The following is an 18,378-nucleotide window of genomic DNA, read 5'->3' on the forward strand; positions in this document are numbered from 1 at the left end:
CCCACATGTAAATAAAATAAGGCTTGCCCCTCACTTGTGGCCTCTGATAAAATATTATTAGAAACTCGATGTGTCCTTCAGAAACCAACCGTGAAATAAGCCCATTGGAGTCAGGCCAGACTTTTAAATTCAGATTAAAACACATCACTGTCTATTAACCTTTATTTAGCAGCAAGGCTGCTTCAAAAAGTAGAGTTATGCACATAAAAAAGGAAATTTTGACAGATTTTTGTTGCTACCTGTTTGTATTTAAAAGGGAATGTGTCAAGGAAGGAAAATATAAAGCTAGAGATTTAATACATATTTTATGTTGTATCTTATCCCTGAATGACAGGAGTGTCTTCGTCTCTGCACTTTCCTTTTTACTTTTTTGTTGGTGAAACAAACTGTCAAATAAATTATTTAAGAAAGGATATTCTCTCTTCCTCTACGTGTCTGTTTCCTCTAATCTCTGCCCTTCAACATCACCGACAGGTCCAGCTAAGCGATTTATAAAGAAGGGATTTCTTGGCTTTAAAGTAACAAAAAAAAAGACTGCCTTGAGGCATCGCATGTTATTATTGCGTTAATAGATTCATGAACAGTACTGTCTGTTTGAAGAAACCAATCTATTAGATCTGAGGATCAGATTAAAAAAATAATAATAATAATGTTTTCTATTCTTGATGGAAGACAGGAGGTCTGGACTTGTTATGAATCCTGCGTCTGAGACCGTCTAATGCAGCTGACTCATCCGCTGCTGACTCACAAATCATCCACTGCTGATGCTTTTACATTCTTTCTCTCCACTTCCATTTTCCCAAACGCTGCTTTAGTCGGTCAAGTACGACGGATTCAGAAAATATATCCAGGCCAAGTGGGGTTTTAGAGCAAACACAACTTTGGATGACTCCGCAGAACCTGCTACTCTTTCTAGGATTCTTTTTAAGGGACAGAATAACATGGCGACTACACAATGTCTTACCATTTTCACTCGTATCGAATGCACAGAATCCTTGAAACCCCGAACATACCATTATGTTAATAAAATATAAACAATGAAGTAAATATTTGATACTCATTTTTTTCTGACAACTTCCACACATTTTTTCATTCTTAATTCCAATCCTTTTCAGCTATTATATCATTTTTAAATGTATACTATGTTTACGTTTTCTATTAGATAAGCGCCATGAAGTGCAATCTGAATATTTATTTTAGTTGCATTAACATAAAATTCATATTCCCGTTCTGTAAAAGGCGAAAAAATCATTTCAATCAAAGACATTTGTATCATTTGTATCACTTTGGACACACACAGAGAAACTTTGTAAACCCGTTTGAGAAGCAGGCATGTCACGCAGAGCTTCTGTGTGCGTGTCCATGGTGATGTACGAAATATTAGTCCAACATCCGACACACGAACAGAATCTTTATCCGGTAATAAGGTGAATATTATCTCTTGTAATGTTTCTTTTTAGCCAAAATACTTTGATGATTTTTAACGATTACATTTCTTTCCCCTGCAGGTGAAAGTATTATGAATAAAATAAAAACCGAAATATAAAACTAGTCTTTGTACATTTTATTTAAATATTTATTTCATATTTTGATATTTATATAGTGCTAAAAAGATGTCCCCAGTACACACTTAATTGTACAGACCAAGGAGAATTCACAATGTAGAACAAAAATGTCACAAAATTGTGAAGAACTGAAGTCATTTCAGAAGCCAAGCGAGGACATGGTCGACGTTGTCTTTCGACCTGATGGAATAATAGATTCAATAGCTTCTCTTAGCGAAACTTCATCCGCACTCCGCCGCCCACCCAAGAGACACATCCTTGATAAACCTGTTAGCTATCCTAATGGGCTGATGGATGAGTGTGTATGCAAGTGTGTGCACACGCTGTTAAAAAGGCTGTTTTACTTCTCCTGATCCCTCGCGACTCTCCTCTGTCTCTAACACACAACAGGGGGAGAAGATTGTTCTACTCCAGCACATTCAAATACAACATTCTTCCACCGCTCTTTCAACTATTGACGACCAGATGAAGACATTTTCGCTGATACATTTGCAGCATCTCCTCCGCATCCGTGCCGCGTTTCTTGCCCGGGAGCAGTACCGGTTTGTTCAGGAAGAGCCACTTCCCTCGCTTTGTTGGCGTGGGTGTTCAAAATGAGAGAAAGCAGATGAATGACGAGCGAATCGATTCCCCTCAGACAGACTTCATAAAGCTCTTTGTAATTCCCTGCAGATAGGGAAAGCGTCGCTGTCAAAGACAGAAAAAAAGGGGACGCAACAACAAAAGCTGCTTCAAAATAGAGAGATTGCGACTCTTAATTTAGTGCAGGAATAAGTTGCTTATTAGCAAAGTCCTTTGGAAAAAAAAACACAACAACAACCACCATGGTTAAGACGAAAATCATCCTCTAAAATTCAAGTTTTTCCAACATCCTGAGGATTCCAAAATGACATTTGTTAAATTGAATATCCTCATTTTTATAGTTTATACGTATTAACGGTTTACTAGCATGGTAAAAGATGCTATCCTAAATGACAGTTTTACTTCTTTAAAGCAAAGAAAATGCCAATTATTAACCTTCAAACCTCAGAAATAAATCAAGTAAAATTCATAGATGTTAGATTAATGATATGATTAACCTTAAATTATGTACAATTAGCCTGATAGTTGATCTCCATTCAGCGGACTACCAATTATGAGTAGTCAACAAGTACAAGTACAGTACCTTTTGTTCAGCCTATGAACCAGAACATTTTGACACCACTGATATAGATTTTTCCTTTGGTTTATCATGTTTCATTTACGTTTATGTAAACTTGAACGTAACAAGTCGTGTCTTGCTGTGACAAGAGTCACAAGCTAACATGACTATGAAGAAAATCGGGTGTTCTTTACCTGAATTTTTATATTTCTGTGTTTCCTTTTTTTATTGCACCACAGCCCCTAATATGGCAAACAAATATGGGGTTATTATTGTTTTTAAACAGGCAGAAATGCATGTGAACACTAACAAAAATGTACATCTAATTGTGTCGACCTCGGCAAATGCGTAACCAGATGAACGAATGCGTAAAATGTATTTATTTGTCAATTAGAAAGAATAATTACACATACATGAATGACTTTGGGAACCATCGGCGTAACCAATTAGCGAAGTAGCATCATCACATTTTTTAACAAAAGTCTGGTATTTGTATTTGTTTTTTTATAACTGTCTCTGCATGTTTGATTTGTTTTCCAACTCACTATCTTACATGCTAATATTAGGAAGATAATGGCCTGGATAGAAAGCTATAATAAAGACCAATTTATAATGAATTACATTTCATTTTGTTCCGTTTCATTAAATGACACCAGCATTCAAGTACTGCTTAACCTCGTTTTTAAGATTTAATCTGTCATGTACAACCAATAAAAGCATGAAACAAGTAGAGCTCTGATCTCCTGAGGCCGATTCTTCCACTATGCTATTACCGAGCGACTGAGCAGGACACAGTTACTTTTGGGTCACTGAACTCAGATGATTCCGACAGAGAATCAATTCACAGGCCAACTGTTGCCAAGATCTCTATCCATCTGTCTGTAAACTGGGGAAATGATTCATATCCGAAATTACATATGACCCTGCGATACGAGCCAGACGCCTCCAACAACAAGAGACAGGACCTGATAGAAATAAAAAATAAAAAAAACAAAAAACAGGTGGGAAAAGATCGTTAAAGTAACCTTCGAATTTCCAAATGTCATCCACAAAATCGTGCAAGAACTTTTTCACGTGTGACTCTTGAATCTTGAAACATAACTTTTGCTCTTTTCTTAAAAATAAAAATAGGACGAGCTCCTCCTATTATCACACATGAATGGCCTTTAAATCCCCTTAAGGGAGATTTGGTTGTAAACCTGGTTCCAGTTGGAAAGGCAAAGCTGTGGAAGCAGCCGTCTGAAAATAAAACATCTTGGTAAGCCTTTTGTGGCGCTGGTTTGTAACTTTTATGATCAATTTAAATGGATCGGGCGGAGGTCAAGAGATCCCATGGAAGTCATAAAAAAATCCCAAAGAGTTAAAAGTTAGTACCTCCTTTTTTTATTTCAACAGGAATTAAATCAGTCAACTGTGTGTGCTTATTTTTACATTCTTACGGCACAGTGATCTCTACTTAATAGTATGTGATATATCCATATAAATCACTAGTAATTACAATAAAATATCAGATTAAACGACATATTTTGCCTTAATAGTAAATCCAATAACTACCATTATATTTATTAGCAGACATCTCCCTTATGCCTTCATTGCTTTTTCATTTTTTGCTAACAAACTAGTCTCCTACCTGTGATGGCGTGATGAGAGAAGGCCTCCACGTAGGTCAGGTAGTTGTGAGGACAATGCTTCTTAAGCCACTTGCAGACGTCCTGCTGTGTCCAGAGCACCACTGGTTTAGAAAGACTGGATAACGTTGGGCTGGTGTGGTACACAGTGAAGGCTTCACCTGGTTGCAACTGAGACAAAAACAACAAAAACAAACATTTAAGTCACTTTAACAATATGAGTTTTGATGAATAAAAAGTCTTTTTCAGGTTTCTTTTTTTTAATGATCACACTTGTCACATCCTGTGTTTTGCGGACTTTTATTTTTCTTCCTATGTCCAATTCCTTGTTCCAGTCCGTGGTGTCAGATCGACCCACATTGTAGGCTAATGACGTAGTCCTCCTTATTGTTCTCTGATTATCTTTGGAATATCTCCCTGGTTCCCGTTTTCTTTATTTATCCCATGAGTGGGAAGTCTTCCACTGTTTTCTCACGAGTCTATGCCAGTGTTGACAGCTTTGTCATTCTCTTTTCCACGAATAAGACGCTCGGTATTTCCGATATCGTTTGCATGTTTTCCTCCCAGTCCCAGTGTCGCCATTTGTTCTTTCGTCCACTGCTTACTTTTAATCTTGTTCTCGAGTCAAAACATGGATTTGGGTCCACTAGTTCCAAGCAACAATATGGGTCTGATGACTTAACATTCATAGTGATGTATAGTTCATGTATAAAGGCATCATTTTTTGTCAAACATTTTTTGCAAAAATTAAAACAGGCAATTGTATCTATATCCACAACCAGTTAATACAAAACATTAGCTCCTTCAAACCTTTCCTATGTTTCTCTGTTTTATATTTATTCCATTTATTCCCGCTGGCTCTCTGCCAATCTTCCAAACACAAAAGCCTTTTGGCTCCTTTTCAACGCAAAGACAAAGAATAGCAGCCAAATGTTCCGCTCAATCACAAAATACATTTCATATGCAAAAATGTGATGCACACAGATGTACACAATTGTGTAGTTTAATAGTCCCTTTGGCTCTTCAAATAACATTGACAGGCGTCTTCATCAGCTTTAAAACGGTATATATCGTTTAATTGGCATTACTATAATCTTGCCAGCTGTTCTAATGAGATCTCCTCCTGTCACTCTCAAGAAAATTCTTGTCAAGAAAGTCAGGATTAAAAAGTAAAAAAAAAAAACTTGACAACATGGTAAACTGTTTCCTTATTATAATTCAGCAGTGACTGATAGATTGTAACAGCTAAATCTTACTGTGCCACATGTAAGCTTGAGTTGGAAGAAGGTGACGGTTCTGAACATTGTACAGATCCTCCTCTTGATGACATGATTGAAAAGTCCACAAAGGACTATTTAAAAGTAAATATAACTGGATTAATAGACGTTAGATGTGGTTTATATGATCAGACTCATTCTCGTGTCAACTGTACTCTTCCTGAAATGGACATCTTAGGATGAATTAAATAAATATATCCATCTAGTTACAGGAATATCCAGCACGGAGCTGAACAAAGGGCGTCCTGGGGGCGACAAGCAAGACTCTGCATGTATTCATGCTGTTTTCCTCTGGTCAGAGAAAATCAATAACCAAATTCTGTCAGGCTGAATAACCATCCTGCGGTTTTACAATTCACAGAAATTTCCATTGCAAAAACAACTTGTTTTTTTGTTTGTTATTTCAGGATTAAATATTCATTCCCAATTAATTTGTCTGTCTATCTTTTCCCAAAGCCAACAGTCATTATTTTGTTATAATAAATAAGCAGTAAATAATTTTTTTTTTTTTTTTCCCCCTTTAAAACAAACAAACAAACAAACTCAGACTTCTTTTCTCATCTTCTGTCCTCATAAGAGTAACTGTGAGCACATTTAACCGGACACTGCTGTAAAGTAAGGCTGTGTATTGGCAAGAATCTGGCGATTGATATGTATCTCGATACAGGGGCAACAAGACAATATATTGTGATACTGTGGGAACAATGATATATTTGTAGTATTGCTAGAGTACTTTCCATGAGTCTTGACAAAGGTTTAACTGCTTTAATTTGTTTAAAAATCAAAATATGCTTAAGAGTAATAAGCTTTAGAAGCTGCCTCAGTCAGGATACTCAACTGTATCCTCTCATCCTCAGTCATCGCCTGGAGGGATGGATGGATGGATGGATGGATGGATGGATGGATGGATGGATGGATGGATGGATGGATGGATGGATGGATGGATGGATGGATGGATGGATGGATGGATGGATGGATGGATGGATGGATGGATGATGGATGGATGGATGGATGGATGGATGGATGGATGGATGGATGGATGGATGGATGGATGGATGGATGGATGGATGGATGGATGGATGGATGGATGGATGATGGATGGATGGATGGATGGATGGATGGATGGATGGATAGATGGATGGATGGATGGATGGATGGATGGATGGATGGATGGATGGATGGATGGATGGATGGATGGATGGATGGATGGATGGATGATGGATGGATGGATGGATGGATGGATGGATGGATGGATGGATGGATGGATGGATGGATGGATGGATGGATGGATGGATGGATGGATGGATGGATGGATGGATGGATGGATGGATGGATGGATGGATGGATGGATGGATGGATGGATGGATAGTTGTTTAGTCAGTGTATGTATAAAATAACTCAGCTATTCTGCAGAATTACAGTTAACATTTTTCACATTTACTTCATCATCATTTCTTAGAAAAGGTTGAGAAATAGAAGTAAATAACATCTGAATTCTTACCTTCAGAAACCGTTTCATATTCTTGCCCCTAAATCGTGACTACATGGAATATTAATGTCTTTCAAAGTGAGTTATGACCGAACCAAATTGACGGGAAGCTGTGTTATTAATAGTCCTTCACCATCTTGGGATCACACTTTGATCAAAGTTCATAAAAAAAAACCAGCAAAGTAATTCAATTCCAGAGGTGAATAAAGTCGTAAAAAACTCCTAATAGAAGCCATAAAATACACTTATGATCCTCTGATGGATCATTTGCATGATATTGTCTAGGAAGGCTAGTTTTTCATTGGCTTCGCCTCTGATTAGTTCTGAGCGATAAACTTGGAGAAACTTCCCAGTGAGTAAAGAAAAACAGCCGACAGATCTAGGGGGAGAACAGAGAGATGTGGAGAATGAAGACGGGTGTGTGGGGTTACTCTTTCATGAATAATGGCCTTCATCATCAAGAAACCCTGCAGATGTAGGGAAGCAGCGATAGCACCACAGCATCCCTCCTCCTGCTTTTCTTCGCTCCCTTCTTTGCTTCTCTCTATGTTTTATAGCTATTCATCAGAGCGAATCTCCTCCGGCCGGTTCTCCTTCAGCCCTATTCACTCCTCCCGAGACCTACTTCTGTCCGGCAGGAGGAGCCGCCACATTCATTACGTTCAGAAGCAGAGCTGCAATGAGGAGCAGAAGTAGAAGTTGGAAGATAGAACAGAGAAATGAAAGGAATACATAATCACTAAAATAGTTTTAAAATTAAGTTGGATTTCGTTGTATTCTGTGGCTAAATTACCTCTTCTTTATCTTCTTGAATTCTCCCATCGTATTATCCCGTTTTTTGGACATTTACGTGCGATAATTTTTAGCGAACACCCGAGTGTTCCTGTTCAAGACGACGCGAAAGTGCGCGTGAAAACTGTCAACCTCGGTTAGCGTTTTTTTTGGAGCTCTGCCCTTGCTTGTCCCGGGGACTTTATAGGACAAACGGTTCGCAGACTCACAGCGGGAGGACAGAAACGCCAGATGGGATCTCGCAGCGCTCTCTCTTTAGCGCGAGACAAACATGTGGAGTGGACAAGGCGAGAGGGCGGAGACAGGAGAGTTCTCTTTTGCGTCGCAGCCCTAGAGACCATATAACTTTACACCTTCTAGAATGATCATGCAAAATTATTATGAGAGAAAAGTTCCCAAACCAAGTGAGCGTGCTCCTTTGATGACTATATTTAAAAATACATGTTTATATAATAGACAATGAAGCACAGAAATATGGCACCAATATCCGAGTTACTTTTTGGTCTGGTTTCCAACTGGTACTGAGCAGTGTTAATGGTTTTTAAAGAAAATATGGCAGTACAAAAAAAAGCCAAAATTCTTTGGCTTGGTTTTGGTCCAAAGAGTAATGAAGGGAAATAATTTTGTTTCTATCATATCCGAACTGGAAAAAAATGCCTTTATTATTTTGATGAGTCAGATTTTCTCTTTCTGGCCAAAGGGACTCTTAAAGCTTTGGAAAATGGATCTTTGCCTGATTCCTCAACATCAAGGACTTACTGACCCTCTTTCAGACTTAAACGTATACCCTGGCTCTTATTTATTTGTTCTCTTTTTCCTTTATCATTAAAAAAAACCTGTTTGTATTTTAAACTGTTTGTCTCAGGTTGTGGTTATTCTTTGTGTTTTTCGTCACAACTGTTGCATACAAACATGACTTTTATTAAAGAAAATTATTAAAGAAAAAAAAAGGCTTTTATTATTTATTTATATGCCATTGTATGGTCATTTTTAATTTATTGTGTTTAATTTTATTAATCCCTTTTTATTTCTTTTTTTATATTCTGTATTGTAACCACAACCAATTCCAGTATTCAATACTGCCAATACAATATATCACAGTCACAGTACAGATTGGAATCCGGTAGGATCTGGAATCCTGTTCGTACAGATTGGAATTCCATGATTCAGTCTATTTTCCAAAACATTTTGATGTAATCCGAATTTCTCCAATTAGAATTGGAGATTGTCCTGATAGAATTCCCATTTGTCCTTGGACAGATTGGAATTCCAATATTCAGATCCCAATACAGTAGTAGGATTCCAATCTCTCCTAGCACGGATTGGAATTCACTTATCTGGAATCCACCTAGGAGTTATGAGAAGAAATGGTCCTCCTCAACCCCGTCTGCACTCTCTTCTTTACTTCCCTTAATGTCCATTTTTTACTCCACAGCAACTACTTTCTTCTCTCTTCTAGTTCTTCTTGCGTCCCATATGCTTACTTCTCACTTCTCGCTGCCAGCCAGGAACACTAAATAGACTACAGTCCATCAGTTCTTCATCCAACCCCTGAAACAGATGCTCATTATTTGGCACCAGCACAAACTCCTCAAGGGATCATTTCTGGCTGTCTTTGTTTAAGTCTTTCTTATTTATGCATCTGTGAGTTCAGGGCAGTGTCGGTGTCAGTTGAAGTTCAGCTATTATGACCATTAGTGTGGAACCGGAACGTAATCTTTTTTTTTGTATTATTGCTGTGCCAGCCATGACAAATTACTAACAGCAATACCAGGAGCGGCTTATGGCTGTACATGAGTTCATACCATAGCTGCCTTCTAAAACAATTCTTTACATCACAGTTGCACCTCATTTTTCAACTTCATAGATAAATGGAAAACAAACATCGATGACGACCTTGTTTCTTGAAAAGTCAAATACGATATATAGAGATACTAGTCAGTATTTATAAAAGCCAAGAGATTCTTTTAATTTAAATGGAAAACCTAATATTTTCTCCATCCTTGAGCCCTATTTTAATAATACTATACATTTTAAAATCTGTGCAAACTTGCCTCCTGCAGTGCATTTGAGTTGTGTATTTGTCATAAAGAGCATGTAAGTGTGAAACTGTGGGACATAAACATTACTTTTAATGTGACAAAAACAAAAACAAACAAAGATATCATTCGAACTTACTTATAGTTGTAATTTTGATGATATTAAGGGCAATCTGATAAAAAAAAAATTGATTTATTTTATGTGTTTTTTTCTACACATGGGGACATGTCCATGTCATTGTTAAAAACGTTTGATTCTTAATTTGAATTACATGCATTATGTTATTCCCAATACTTCAATTAACAGTTTTGAATAAATCTTATCACACTTTTTCACCAAGCATTGCCAAAGTTACTAAAACAACCATCATAGTTCAGAGCTGTGCTAGTGTCTCAAATTTAAATCACACTTTCAGAAAAACATTTGAACTTTTTTGGGGTCATTTACTGTCTGGTTTTGGTTTGGTATTTTGTTTTTATACTGAAGCAGAAGAAGAAGTAATTATTGTATGTTTTCGCGGAGCGTTTTAAGTCTAACATTATCCTAATTAAATACAAAATGTACAAATAGACCAGAGTTTTAACTATAGCGTCAACCATGGTGGAGATTATGAGTGCACATCTTGGGAAAATGGAGGATAATCTAATCATCTTTCCTTGGAGACACAAACACTCGTCGACGAAAACTCCCACAAAAGCTTCTTCGTACACTGGATCTAGAAATAACAGAAGCACAAACTAATAACTGCATGCAGATTTGCTCACATCAGAGAGAAGTGGACTGCTCCCTCAATTGTTGAATAATGTATAAAGAGCTATTTTGCCATAAGGATAAGACTTAGCATGGAGGTTTAATTATCCAGCCGCAGTGCAATCACATGGAAACAGCTTCCCACAAGTCTTTTATTAGGAGTTTTATAGCCGTTAATGCTGATGCGGCATTCTTTCATGAATTATTGAGTAATCTTGTGAAGCATATGTACATCATAAAGCCCAACTGTGGTAAACTTTCCTGAAGGCAGCGGGGAGTCCAAACAAAAGTCCTCCGCGGGGGTGATCCACGCTCTGATGAGAGCGGTCAGAGTTGCAGGGGGAAAAAAAAAGAGGGTTGTTGTATCCTATGCCGTTTTAGGTCAGATACAGACGCTCCTAAAATAGACTTGTTCTGTCTTTGTTTGGCCTCTTTGTTGAGGTGCGCAGATGGGATTCAATTTTGTGCAAGAGCACGGAGCAGAAGTAAATAGAAGTCTGGCTCTCATGGATCTTCACCTGACGCCAGATTTTGTTAAAATGTGCTTTTTTCTTTCATGTCTTCTACAAAAAGAAAAATATCCTTTCTTTTATCAAATCTATATTTGTAAATGTTGATCTGGTGCCCAAAAAAAAACTAAAACATTTTTTCCTTTTTTTATCCTGTTGACTCTCTTTGCGGGATAGCAGGGGAGCTGCAGTGTATCCCAGATACTTCCCTGAAAGCCGAGGGACACCCTGGACAGAACACCAGTTATACTGAATCACAATTCAATGACTTAGTAAGTTATAACTGATAAATATATAATGACTTACATTCAGCTTTTATATAAAAAAAAACCCTATACAATAGGGGTTTGTACTGGAAATAATCTGCCGAAACTATGCATATCACGATACAGGGACAGCGATACAATATATAGTGATACCGAGTTTGTCGTATTTCCCGAGTACTTGATTCTGGCATTACAGAATTTTACAGACCGCTGTCTGCTATTTTCTTTAAACCAAAATATCTCCAAACATCATCTTTAAAAGCTCTTGGAGTCGACTGTAACCTCATCTCCTCAACCTCGCAGGATTTCATTGCTCCTTATACCTAATGACTGCTGCCATCTAGCGGCTAGAGGTTGAATTGTAACACAAAAATGAACACTGTATATTAACTTAGTTGTAAATAAAAAATATAATAATCTTTGCGCTTGATGGAGTCTACTGACTCCTTTAAGAAACATCGTTTTTATTTGTTCAGGCTTTTCCTTGATTTTCTGGAACTCCTGTTGTGTTATCAGTTTTATCTTGACCTTTAAAGTATATACTTTATTGAATATTGTTTTGATTGTTTAAGCGCTTTGTGACCCTGGTCTAGAAAAGCGCTATACAAATAAGAATTACTTACTAACTTACTTAATAATTTGATTTTAAACACTTTATAAAACCTTAAACTATTGAAAAAACAATTAAATATGATCAATACATTGCAATAAAACATACATTATACTCAAATCAAAAACATAAAACAAAGATTATTATCAAGACATATCAACAAACTTTAATTAAATTTAGATTTTAAACTTATGACCAAAGCATCTGTAAAAAAAACAACTTTTTTTCTTATGTTGTTTTTTGTGTTTGCTTGAGGGAGTGATCCTATTGGACTATAAAACAATTAAAAAAAATGTATATATAGAAAGTCAGATCAGCATAATCAAAATAAATCTGACATTGCCGTGTCCCTGTTTTCAATGTACAATAAAGCTGCCCATCTATCCACTGCAAGTGAGTGAATTCACCAGGAGCATGACTGGTACGAATGAATTCACAACCTGGCTCCGATATAAATAATGGTGCCTCTCTTGCTCTCAAGTCCACGGCACTCCACTTCCGTAAGCTTCCTTGAAGAAAAAAAAGCCGGCGTTACATCACGAGCAGTGGAGCAGAAGCTGCGCCACTATCTCCACTTACATAACCAACTCCCTCTGTGGTCGCATCTTGAACATATTTCAGGTGAGACCAAACGATGTTGCATACACGGAAAATCAATTAGTCTCCTCGCTTCCGCGGAGATTCTTCTGCTCCCGGCAACCGCTGACACTGATGCATTAACCTCTGTTGCTCTCGCTGATGTTAACACATCATCCAGCATATTGTTTGTGACATCAAAAAGTTGCTGAAGAAAATCTCGGCTTGACATGAGTGCAATGGCCCCATCATAGTAAGAGTATAACCCAAGTTTTTCCGCCCGAGTTCCTTTAACCCGATTTGCTCTTAACATGTTAAATTATTTGTTGATAATGAGTTATCTCACATGTATGATTCACATTTAGGTCAATTTGCAAGATGCTCCCGCTCCAATATCCATTATCATTAAAATTGGATGACTTCTCTAAATGTCTGGGAATAACCGTCCACCTGAGGATCCGCTCAATCCTGTCCTCCTCAATCCAAGCTGCTCCTCCATCACGTCACACCACAGTTTCTCGCAGCCTGGAGCCACCGCACTGTCCTCTCTCCTCACTTCACCCTGCCTCTTAAATCCTCTTCAATTAATATTAAGCTTCACTTTACATCTTGCTTCCTCGCTCTGGATTTAGCTCCACCTGGGGCAAGGACTCTGATGTGACATCGCAGGTTAGGTCCGTCTGCATTTTTTCAATCATCTGCTCGCTGAGATTTCGGACAGGGGGAAAACTTTATAAGGTAATAACTTCAAAACATGGTCGTGATGAGGGATTTGCTGCATCTTGGAGAGGAAGACACCAACCTTTGAAAAATGTAAGTCAGGAGTTTTTACATTAGTTGCCCTTTACAGTAACTGCTTTACAAGTTTTAGTTTCTAATGGCAAGGATCAGTGAGAAATTTAAAGTAAGTAAAACTAAAAAGTTTTATTATATATTCTCGAGTAATTTTCATAAAGTTTCATCGTTGTTGCACATGAACCTAGAAATAACAATTAAGTTCTATTAGTGTTGCGCAGTAGCGTATTTTAAACCCGCACATGTGCATTGTGACACACACATTATCGACATCGGCCAGGAGCAGCGTGATCTGATTGGTAAGTTATGTTGACAGATATATTCGGTCCATTTTGTTGTTTTTTGTTAAAAAAAAATATCGAGTTGTGTTTGCCATATTTTCCAAAAAGACAAGGCAGAACAATGTTAGTTTAAAGATGCTCAGCTTTTTGTAAGCATGACTTTTGATCCTGAAGGACGTTAAAATGTATTTGTTTTTTTCGTTTTAAGAAAAGAATATTCAGTAAAAAACCCATAGGTGTTGAATTAAACATTTCCCTCTATTTAAAAGCAATTGTTTCAATAATTATAAAAATAAAAAATAAAAACATTTAAGAACATATAGGAAATTTAAGCTGCAGTGAAATTAATAAAAAGTTCTTGCTAGCTAATGTTAGTTAAATATAGTCGATGAAAAAAATGTATTAAGAATAACCTTGAAAAGCCATTGGTTTTAGGTAAGATTTTTCAGTATAAGGCAATCAGAGTGTTTACCCTTGTATTATCTCAGAGTCAAGATGACCCGAAGGCCCGAAAAAGAGTGTGGTTGAGGTATCCCTTGTGCGGTCTCTGGGTCAAAGTGACAGCCTCCCTACCTTACAGAAATAAATAAAAGGTTTTCTGGCCTTCCGGTCACCTTGACCCTGAGATACCCTTTTGTTATTAATTAAAACGATAACAGTAGAGGGTAAAATTCAGAGACAATATTGGTAATAATCACTAAATAACCTGAGGTTTGCTAGTTAAAGTAAGTTATATCCGAAAGTAAAGTTTAATTGATAATACTTGAAGTATTTGAGAAGTTTTCTCCGGTAAATGTAAACGTATGACCCCATGCAAAGCAGCCAGGATTGGTGCAGTTTTCTGGGTTTCTGGGTCTATACCATTGGTCATACGCTAGAATATTCTAGCTTAGAATAGGTGCATGGCTTTAGGTCACAGAGGGTTGCGTAACATGAGCCTAAGAGTCCAGAGCCCGAGACATGGTCCTTTAAATCTGAATCAGAGACAATTTCACAGAAGACAAGTCACTTCTGGATTCAACAAGCCACTCCTGAAATCTGGGGCATATTTTAGAGTCCGTGGGAAGCCAGGACGGAGTGTCCCGCAGCTGGACACAACTACTGCAAAATGTCCCTGGAGGTCAAGAGAGTTGAGTTCATTCCTCGGTTCATTCACTGAAGATCCCAAAATAGATCTAAAATCGTGATAAAAATTATGCTAAAGCTAAAAAGTTTAGAAAAGAGTGAAACAAAAAATTTACTTATAAACATTTAAATGGGGAAAATGTTTAGAATTAAATATAGATAAAATAAAATTGGTCATTGTATATTGGAGAAAGTTCAAAGGAAATGTCATTTAAAAAAACAGAACAATCTTTACCCCCCCCCCAAACTTGGTATAATAGATTGTGCAGAATACAAGTTATCTACCAGCCCAACCCCCACTTACATAGTGAGCAGGGATTTGTTCCAGCCGTCTGTGACCGGGTTAAAGATTAGAGTGTAAAAAGGAAAGGCAAAGCAAAGCCTTATATCTCACAATAGCTAGAGCAATTAAATGATTGACAGTTTCATCTCTGTTGTTTTTTTACGCTTTTTGATGAATACGTTCAGAATGTTCAAAGACGAAATGATGAGAAATTATATAGAATATGCGTCAAAAACAAAATGGAGAGAATACTATTCAGGGTCTTAGATCCTTTGGTTTATTTCCCCCTGGTGCTCCTGTTTCCACCAACAGTATATGAACAAATAAAAGTGTTAAAAATAAAGTGTTTCCTAGCACAGAGGAAGTGTTGCTTTTGTACAAAACTATAATATGGTAATTTCTTTAATATTTCTAGAAATCATTTGTAAAAAAAACACCTTAGAAAGACAAAAGCTTCCAAATATATAATTTAATTTTGTGTTTTCGAGAAAATATGAACAGTAATTATCTATTTCAAAATGTGGTAATTTCTTTAGACAGTGCCAGGTATATATTTATTAAAATCATCACAAATTGTTATTGTTATTTACATTATACTTTGTAAAACACATGTGTCAGGGATTAATTCCTATTAATATGATTCGCACTGTTTTCTACCAGCTGCGATAGCATGAATATTATTGTCCGTTTATTTATTTTAAAATTTGGTTAAGACCACACTTTTTTATCATTTATAAAAATAAAAAAATATTACATTAAATATACTTTATTAATTCCTCTGGAGATCTCTTTTTGGGAAATTATGTTATTCAAATAAAAAAACATTGTGTAAGACACACATGGCAATAAAAAAAAAAATCAGTGAATGTGTTTCCTTAATTTGATCAGCTTCCTAACTTATTAAAATATAATATTCAATATCACAAATAATTTGTTTTGGTAAAAAAAAAGTTTAAGTAGAAGTTTATACATATCTTTTCATTGCTTATATTAGTTGAGTTTTGCATGATTATGAAAAAGTGCTAGTTTTACGATAACGGTAAAAGAAACAGCACATATTTATCTTTACAATGACATGTAAACATTGTGCATTAACACAAAGTTAAACTAAAAGTTGATGAGAGAAAGTTTGAGGCAACAAGGCTGTACCTGGATGCCCTCGGTGCCGGGCTGCTGCAGGAGCTTGACAGTGCGCGTGTGCGGCGTCTTCTGTCCGCGACCATCATGCCAGGTCAGGTTGCTGCCTCCGGAGCGACGCGGCAGCTGGTAGCTCAGCTCCTCGGCTGACATCGTGTGCTCCAGGGAGGCACGACAAAAACTGAAGCTGGATGCCGCTGACAGGAGAGAAAAAAAAACAAAAAAACAGACGCATGAGTCTCCACTTTGCAATGTTCACAGACGTTTTCTATTCACTATATTTTAAATCAAACCCCCCCCCTAAAAAAAAAAAAATTAAATTGAAAAAATCCTCAAGAAGATTAACAGGTCGAACCGCACTCCAGATTACAAGCATCTCTCACAAACAGATGGGTTTGTGCTGCTGGTTGAGCTGTTGTGTTACTCCAGCCTGAACTGCAATTAAGCTGAGAGCACATTCATAGAGCCGCCGCACATGTACCCGGAGTAGATTAGTCCTCGATTATTTAAATCCTACACCATTTGATATTTATCGTCTGCCCTTTTTCACCTGCTCCTCTTGCCTCGTGGGACCGGAACGCTCGCACTCGAGTCAGTGAAGCAGACATGCTGTCGTGTCGGGGGGGTCATGGCGCTGTACTCTGAGCAACACAGGGTTGTTTATAAGAAGAGACGTGTTCAACAAATCGTCAGAGGAATTCGGGCAAACACTGTTGGCATTTCTTAGCCGGATGTCACCAAGTTTTTGAGCCACAGATATGCTCGGAATCCTCTTCCCCCAACCTTAAAAAAAATATTTCATGAAAAAACTCTCTGGACTAAACTGGAGATAAAAGCGTATTCATCAGCCATGAAATCAGTTACAGCCTGAATCAGTTACATAAGAACGCACAAATCAGTTCATTTATTGTCTTTTCTTCACACTTTGTTCCACCACATTAACCACTGGGTTGTTTGAGTTCCCTGCACTCTGTTTGTTTTACTCCTTGGCAACATCGTGACACCTTACGAACCAAACCAGTCCAGGTCATCAGATTTGGGTTGCAATAGTTTTTTAATTTTTGTCTAAATTACTGATGGGCATATTTATGTTTGTATGTAAAAAAAAAGAATGTATTCCTTGTTGAAAAAGTTACGAAACATACTTTAAGCAGATGATTAAAAGCGGTGAAGTCAGCGCTAACCAAACATCTATTATTTAAGTGAGTCATTTATTTAGCAGTGAGGGTTGCGACCATTAAGCGTTGAACTACTCCCAGGGCGACGCTGCCTCCGGGCGTCAACTCACCTTGGAGAAAGGTGACCACTAGCAATTTGTGCAGCATTTTTTATATATATATAATAGTCTAGAGAGATGTGACTTTAGAGTTCAGAGTTTTGTATTTTGCGATTTAAAGACTTGTAGATCCCCCTTTAACCTCTTCTTCCATTGACAGACAACCTGCTGCCAGTGACCTACACTTTCTTCCTATTCTTCATTGTTACTGCGAGAGTGCAGTCATGTTTCCGGGCTAGTTATGTCTTATTTTGTTTGTTTGGTTTTGTTCCTTTCTTAAGGAGCTTTGAAACCCGGAACAAGCCGTCAAATTGGTCTCTTAGCGAGGTTCTGGCCAAGTTCTGATAGTGACCTTCTTCCATTGATTTTATTTTTGCTCTGGATTGTTCTCTGACTTTGTCAACTCTTTACTGTTCTCAGGTATGTTTTTAGTTTGGCTAGAGTGAGTCTCCAGCTGCACCCTGCCTTCTGTTCTTTTAGTAGGATTTTTATTTCAATCTTTACATTTGCCTTTAATGATTAATTTCAGGAGTTCGATTTTTTTATTTTTATTAAAGAGTACGACCTTATTTATATCTTTTGAGACTATCTTGGTCCTCCGACGTTAGATAGGTGGGTTAAAATGAGCTAACTCATCTTGGTTCCCTGAGTTTAAAAAAAAAAAGAGTAACCAGACCCAAGGCAGTCTTTTTTGGCCGGTGATCATCATGTTCCCTCCTGTGGAGCGACAATGATCGCATCGTTTACGTAACTAAATGAATGGCCACAGGGGGTTTCCAGCATATCGGCTCTTGCCTGGGTGTTCTTGGTCAAAAAAAGCTAAATGGCCAAATTCTCT

General features: G+C 37.4%; 1 protein-coding gene across 1 annotated transcript in view; it reads right to left on the minus strand.

The window, feature by feature from the left end:
- The window catches only part of LOC148059728 (sterile alpha motif domain-containing protein 10-like), a 52,388-nt gene that overhangs the window by 9,559 nt on the left and 24,451 nt on the right, over positions 1–18,378 (minus strand). The window contains exons 2-3 of the mRNA XM_087780801.1: positions 16,277–16,461; positions 4,337–4,505 (exon numbers count right to left, since the gene is read on the minus strand). Coding sequence (XP_087636927.1) covers positions 4,337–4,505; positions 16,277–16,461 — 354 coding nt within the window. The remainder of the gene's footprint in view (positions 1–4,336; positions 4,506–16,276; positions 16,462–18,378) is intronic.

This window comes from Callionymus lyra, chromosome 19 (assembly GCF_982586985.1).
Source record: "Callionymus lyra chromosome 19, fCalLyr1.hap1.1, whole genome shotgun sequence".
NCBI classification, from domain to species: Eukaryota; Metazoa; Chordata; class Actinopteri; order Syngnathiformes; family Callionymidae; genus Callionymus; species Callionymus lyra.